General features: G+C 58.1%; 2 protein-coding genes across 2 annotated transcripts in view; both read right to left on the bottom strand.

Moving 5' to 3' along the window:
• NPFFR1 (neuropeptide FF receptor 1) overlaps positions 1–575 on the bottom strand; it is a 7,018-nt gene extending 6,443 nt beyond the window's left edge. The window contains exon 1 of the mRNA XM_085305583.1: positions 479–575. Coding sequence (XP_085161709.1) covers positions 479–575 — 97 coding nt within the window. The remainder of the gene's footprint in view (positions 1–478) is intronic.
• Positions 1–6,240, bottom strand: part of LOC146595538 (uncharacterized) — a 29,732-nt gene extending 23,492 nt beyond the window's left edge. The window contains exons 1-3 of the mRNA XM_085305592.1: positions 5,854–6,240; positions 5,108–5,257; positions 4,094–4,261 (exon numbers count right to left, since the gene is read on the bottom strand). Coding sequence (XP_085161718.1) covers positions 4,094–4,261; positions 5,108–5,257; positions 5,854–5,935 — 400 coding nt within the window. The 5' untranslated portion in view covers positions 5,936–6,240. The remainder of the gene's footprint in view (positions 1–4,093; positions 4,262–5,107; positions 5,258–5,853) is intronic.
• Between the last annotated feature and the right edge of the window lie 261 nt (positions 6,241–6,501).

Genomic DNA, 6,501 nt, shown 5'->3' with positions numbered 1-6,501 from the left:
CCCAGATCTGATTTACTCCATCGATACTTGGTGCGGAGCTGCGCTTCCCATCATTTTTTAGCTTGCAGTCCCCCAAAAATCCGCCCGCGGGGGTGGAAAGCTGACCTGGTGGCTTTAGGCCTGCTGATAACCGGGTTTTTCTTCCTAACTTACAGTACCAAGGCTTCTCGGAAGTCGTAAAAGCCTCTTCCACCCGCCTCTCTTCCAGGTTTCTCCCTCCTCCTCCTGCTGCTGCTTTTTGCAGCACAACCRATGGGAAAAAGGAGAAAAAACTGACCGGGAGGGTAAGGTGAAAGCAAGTTATTGAAGCACGCTGCAGCTAGCCGCGTTTCCGTGCTGGTGCGATTAGAGCTGGTGGGATGCTCACAGCATTTTAAACCATGACGATTAGCTTATCCTGGARGAGACGCAAACATAGGTTCTCTCTGGTGGCTATTTTTTTCTCTCCAGAAAACAGCCCTAYTTTCTGCAATGCTACAGAGCTGGAAGCGCACGTATTCCGTAACGGCACGCATCCCATCAGGCCGCTCTCCGCTGTGGCTTCTGTAACTGCTCTTCACGATGGATTCGCTCATCGCGGCTCCGCTGTGTCATTTTGCATTTTCTTCTTGACGCACAGAAATCAACGCGTTAGGATAAATCTTATGCTCCCATAAGCCTCCGAGGTTACCCCAAGCAATAAACTCCAAATTGCTTAGATTTRAGCAGCTAAGCAAAGCAAACACCTCTTTTCCTGCTACGCCGAGACCGCACCAACTTGCAAGTCTCAGCCTTGCTAAGGCTTTCCTTCCAGCTTCTAAAAAAAGCAATAAATGACCCTACAGCTCAGTCCCCAGGTTAACGAGCAATGACTCGTCTGCAGCACGAAGCCAGCTTGCGGGCTCGAGAAACACAGCTCGCCGTGCCGACCCCAGCGGGGAGAAACGCCTCCCAGTCAATGAAGCAACTCTAAGAGCCRGGCTGCAAATTTTTCCTTTAGGTTTCCGTGAAAACCTGCACCCTTCACAGGGGGAACTGAAGCCATTTGCTTTCCAGACCGTGGTTTCAAAGGGTGCCAAGAGGCAGCGGTTCCTTGCCTTGTTCCTGTGCTACCAGTGCCCCAGAAGCAAGCGTGAAGAAAAGCTAGTTCACCTGAGCATCAAGGGGGCTTTAACAGATGACRAATCATGGACAAAAAGCCATCCAGCAGGGATGCAGACCCATGATGTCCTCAGCTTTCCTGCAGCCACATCCCCTCTGCTGCAATTCCCACGCTGCGTTGGAGCCTCACAGCCCCAGGAGGTAACCTCCGCTTTGTATCTGCATGTCCCCAGACCAAGGGGGGGACACCAGACCCAAGGGCAGGGTATCCCTAACACCTGCTTGCACCAGCATGTGCCTGCTGCACCAGCCACTGTGCAATGCACACAGGGCAGTCTCAGCACACCGCGGTCTGGCTGCTGGCAGGTCAGGGATCTCCTCTGCAATGGGGCTGCTCTTCACGTTGAGGTCTATTTGCTGTGACATCAATGTTGGGTGAGCAGGCACGCTGGAGAAGGCTGAAGCACCATCCTGAGCACAAAAAGCACAGGATCAGCTGCACACCAAAGCTATGCACAAACACCTCTTAGCTCCAGGGTTTGGAGCCACTATGGGTCATGCTGGGCAGCAGCACCCAACCCAGACCCCATGAGACCCAGCCACGCTCCTGCTTGGCCTCCCAAGAAACCCACATTCACTCAGCAACCAGCTTTCACTGCTCTCCTTCACACCTGCCCAGAGGCTAGCCAAGAGCACAGAGCTGCTTCCACCCACGCTCCTGCACCCAGCAGCAGCCTGAGCACTGCAAGAACCCACAGCCAGCACTGCCCCAGCCAACCTTTTTCAAAAGCACTGCTGAAAACCAGCTCACTGTCTCCACACTGCAACTTTAGCCCTGAGCTGTTGCATATCAACCCTGACTGCATCTCCAGAAGGATTATTTACATCTCTGCAAGCTACCACCATCACACAACAAGCTCACAGCCCTCTCGCATTGCAGCAGCCCTTCATCAGCCCAGCCAGTACTCATCCCTGCTGTGACTATCTGCTCTACAGCACACTGACTACTCCCACCACTGCTTTCTCACCCCCACACAGCCAGTGCAGTACCACCAGCTGATGAAAAGCCCTCCACCCACCTAGCCCACCCTCTGTAGAGGGCTTCTCTGCCTTCCACCAGCCTTTTATCCGCAGCGGGGCCCCGGCTCGTTAGCAGAGCAAGCTGGGCCCCACGCTACAAAAGGCGGTGGGCGCTGCCTGTGCCTCTACATGAGCCTGAGCCCACCTGCAGGTGGTTTCCTCAAGGGCTCCTGCTATAGCCAGGCTATAAGCAAGCTGTAGAGAGCTGCACTCTTGCAGGGGGTAGAGAGGGGGCTGTCACCTGCCACAGCACCTTCTGCCACCAAAGCACAGCTCTGCTGCAAGCGTGGTCACATCACAGCCACCCTAGCCAGGGCATGGCAGTAGATGCAGCTGGATCTTAAATGCTCCAGGGAAATTCACAACAGCCCCAGAAAATTCAACTGCAGAAGAAATGACTCTGCTTGCATGGAGAAGAACTGAAATGCTGCAGCTCTGCTTTCACAGGTAACTTGGTGCTCCTGGATGGGACAGCATGCCAGGGAGGTGACACCTCTGATGTTCTTGGAGGCTCCTAGGCTCAGCAGCAGGATATGCATGATGGAGAACTAGGCTTTACCTGGCCTTCCCAGCACTACTTAAATAAGAGTGGTAGGAGAACAGGACTGTGATGGACCAGGCTGCACAGGAGTGAGTAGGACCAAAAAGCTCCTTGATGCCAGGCCTGCTCAGCAGGCCAGATRGGGCCTCAGCAGCAGGGTCAGATGCTGCTATTCAGCATGTGCTGTTATCCAGCTTCCCAAAATGTTTAGCTGGAGGAGGGTCTGCCACCCTCAGCCCTGAGCTGGTGTTCACCATCTGAGCCCTTTAACTTGTATTTGCTCTCCTGCTGTAAGAAAAGAACAGAGTTATCCTTCTTGTGGAGAGGAGCAACTGTGGCCCCAGAGATGCTGGGCGAGAGGCGGAGGAGCGTGGCCTCGTCCGGCGAGAAACGGCGATGGGGTGGTGGCGTCGCCCTGCAGCACCGATCACCCTTCGCTTAGCGTGCACTCTTCATGCAGCAGCTAACAGYGTTTGGAGACCTTGACTCCCACGTCATGCCCCACCGAAGTCAGCCAATTAGGTCCAAAAGCTACCGAGGGAGCTAACAGCTACACAGCTTTCTTTGGAAAATGGGAGGAAAAAAGGAGTAAGGAAACATACTTGGCTTTCACACAGAGGAACAAAGCAATATTTCATGTGTTGGGTTTCTACAGGAGGTGCCAGGGAGCAGCTGACGCTGCTAATAAAACCTGGATGCCAGCAGAGAGCTTTGCAAAAAAACTGCTTTCCCACCCGCAGCCGAAGAGATCCTAGATAAAAAGCAAAATGTGTTGATTCGCTCTAATATTTACCTCCTTGGGGACTCGTGCAAGCTGTAGGATATGCGAGACCCAGTTCTCTGAAAATGTGTTCCTAGAATAACCTCTTTTATCTGCAGCTAACAGCCACCCCTTTCACCCAGCTTTTAGCTGCTCCAACTGTTTCTCTCTATTCCTTTGCGGGCAGAAGATTTTCTCYGGTTCCAGGGTCAGCGAAAGAGCAGCTTTTTGCTGCTCCCGCAGGAGGGTTTGTAGCTTTATGGCTCCTACTTGCTTGGCGAAACGCTTGGGCGGGTTTATGCGCTACACGAAAAGCAGGAGAGAGGGGAAACCCTGCGGGTGCTGCCCCTGGGGCCGGCTCCCCGACCCCAGCACCCGTGGGAGCGCCCTCGTCCCTAACGCCTGAGCAAAGCACAGAGTCCTGGCCTGGTGAATAGGGCTGCTCGAACGGCGCTTGATTTTTTTTTTTTATTTTTTTTTCCTCTCCTCTCCCCTGTGAAAATCAGGGAACTGGTGCAAACTGGTGGAGGGCTCAACGGCGCGTGACGCCACCGGGATGGGCTCTGCCGGCACCGGTGAGCGGAGCAGGGGTGGGAAAACGAAGCGGGGCTGGGGCTGGGGCTCCCCCTCACCTGCGATCTCGTTCTCCTCCAGCTCGATGGTCTCGAGGGTGCCGACGGCGGCCAGCGGCTCGGGGAAGCGCCGGAAGCGGTTGCGGGAGAGGTTGATGGCGCGCAGGTGCRGCAGGGATCTCACCTCCTCCGGCAGCCGGTGCAGGAGGTTCCCTTCCAGGTCCAGCTCTGCAGTTCGGGCAGGGGAGAGGCGTGTCAGGGCGCGAGACCCGCGCCGGGGGAAACGCGACCCGCCGCGTGGGAACGCTGCCCGTCTCCTGCAGCGCCGAGCTTTCCGCCCTGTAAATACCCAGGCTAACGCCGGTGTGCGTAGGTGGCACCTACCCGGGCGATCGCCGGGGCATCTGCCCCCTYGCAAAGCCCTGCCGAGACCGGGCGCACCCCGAGGCAAGCTGAGGAAGGGCTGGGTGACTGCAACTTGGCTGGGGAGCGGAAAAAAAAAAACCCACCCTGGGGATGCTCTCCTTTAGCCCGTCCTGCTCCGTTTGCCCCTTTCCTCCTGCCTGGATTTGGAGCGGGCCCTCGTGTGCGCGCGCTGTGGGGAGCGGCTATTRCAAAGCAGCAGATCCTTGCAAGCAGCTGATGGGGCACAAATACGGGAGAGCAACGAGAAAAAAGTGCGGATTATTAAGAGGAAACGGAGCAGGTTTCAAACATGCAGTTTCTCGCTCCTAAGTGACGGCGGTTTGTACTCAAGGAGAGTATTGGTAGGAAAGTARCGCTAGCTCGAGACTCGCACTATGCTTAAATAGAGGCACGCYGCTGCGAAACCCGAAGCAATGTGCTCCTGGCCAGCAAGCTGCCCTCCGACGGCAGGCAGCGCGCTGCCCGCAGGTCTCCGCCGCGGCCCCAGCGCCTGCCCCGGCTGCAGCGTTTCCGTGGCACTTTCATGTGCAGAATATTACTGGGGTTTTTTTGCATCTTAATCTCCTGCTGCTGGATCCARTGACCTTCATCTCTCCTAAAGAGATGTTCTGTGCACATGGGGGGGGGGGAAGGAAGGGCAGCCCTTACCTCGCAGCTGGTTGAAAGTGGTCATGAACCTGCTGGTGAGYGCCTTGAGCTCGTTGTTGGCCAGCGTGATGCGGTGGATCCCGTCGGCGACGCTCCGCATGGCTTTGTAAATGCCCACGGGGAAGGTCATCAGCTTGCACTCGGCCAGATCTGCGCGGGGAAGGGGGGAGAGGAGAGGAGAGGGGAGAGGAGACGATGGAGCCGGGCGCRTCTCCGAGACAGGCTGTGACGCGGCGAGGGGGCAACAGGCACGAGTTGCGAGAGGGGCAATGCTGGTTAGATGCAAGGAAAATCCTCCCCGCAGGGATGGTCAAGCCCAGAACGGGGCCTGGAGAGGCAGTGGGGACACCCACCCTCCCCGATCCGTGGAGACCTTCCTCACTCGCCGGGATGTGGCCCTGAGCTTGAGCAGGGCCCGGATCTGATGCCTCCAGAGGTCCCATCAGCAAGGGAGCCCACCAACCCTACGTGGACCGCAAAAGCTGACCAAGATAAGAAAGCCAAACTGGAAGAACCCAGAAAAACTTGACGGCGTGGATTTGGGGAGCGGGAGAGCGGCCAGGAGCCGGGCGCCGCCGAGCGAGGCGGGAGGGCTAAGGTCCGAGCCCCCCGCAAGGTGCGCGGGCACCTCTCCAGCGGCGCGYGGCGCGGCCGACGGCTTTATTTAGACCGGCCGGCAGCGCTGCAAAGGGACCCGCTCCGGGACACCCGATCCTCCTGCCTGTTGCGCGGGGCGCCAAACTCACCCAGGGAGTCGCTTTTATTCTCCACTGTGTCGTTCACCTTCCGAGCCACTCGGGCGACGGCTTCTCCCATCTTTTTCTGCATTGCCTCCAGGGAAGCGCTTCTGCGGGAGGATCTGCAGCAGGAGACGGCGAGGGATCCGGTGACATCCCCCGGCGTCCCGGGCGAGGAGCACTAAAAATAAACGGCAGGGCGAACGCTCGGGGGCAGTCCCCTGGAAGGGGCGGCTGGCGGGGCGGCAGCACTGCTCTGCCCACGTTAGCTCGGTGCTGGGGGAGGCGGAGCGGGCCGGGCGGCCTTCGACACCGGTCAGGCTCCAAAGCGAGCGGAGCCCYGCTGCTGCGCCGGCGGTCCCGCAGGGCCGGACCCTGCTGTGCTCTGCCCTGCCTCTGACTCGGCCCTGGGGATGGTGTCGAACTTGTGTTGCTCATGCAGGGCACTGTGCCAGGGCTTTGCACGGGGCCGTGATGTGGTGGCACTGAGGGGGCTGCTGCACGGGGCAAGGGCTGTGCACGGAGCGGAGKCCGGAGCAATGCTGCGGGGCATTGCACGGGGACGCGGGGGAAGCAAGAGCAACGCTGTGGGGCGTCGCATGGGGACGTGGGGGCGGCAAGTGCAACGCTGTGGGGCATTGCACAGGGCTGGGGGAC

Source organism: Rhea americana, unplaced genomic scaffold (assembly GCF_003343005.1).
Source record: "Rhea americana isolate MKP2758 unplaced genomic scaffold, rheAme1 scaffold_222, whole genome shotgun sequence".
NCBI lineage: Eukaryota > Metazoa > Chordata > Aves > Rheiformes > Rheidae > Rhea > Rhea americana.
The sequence above is the reverse complement of the archived record's forward strand: the minus strand, read 5'-3'. Positions and strand labels throughout refer to the sequence as shown.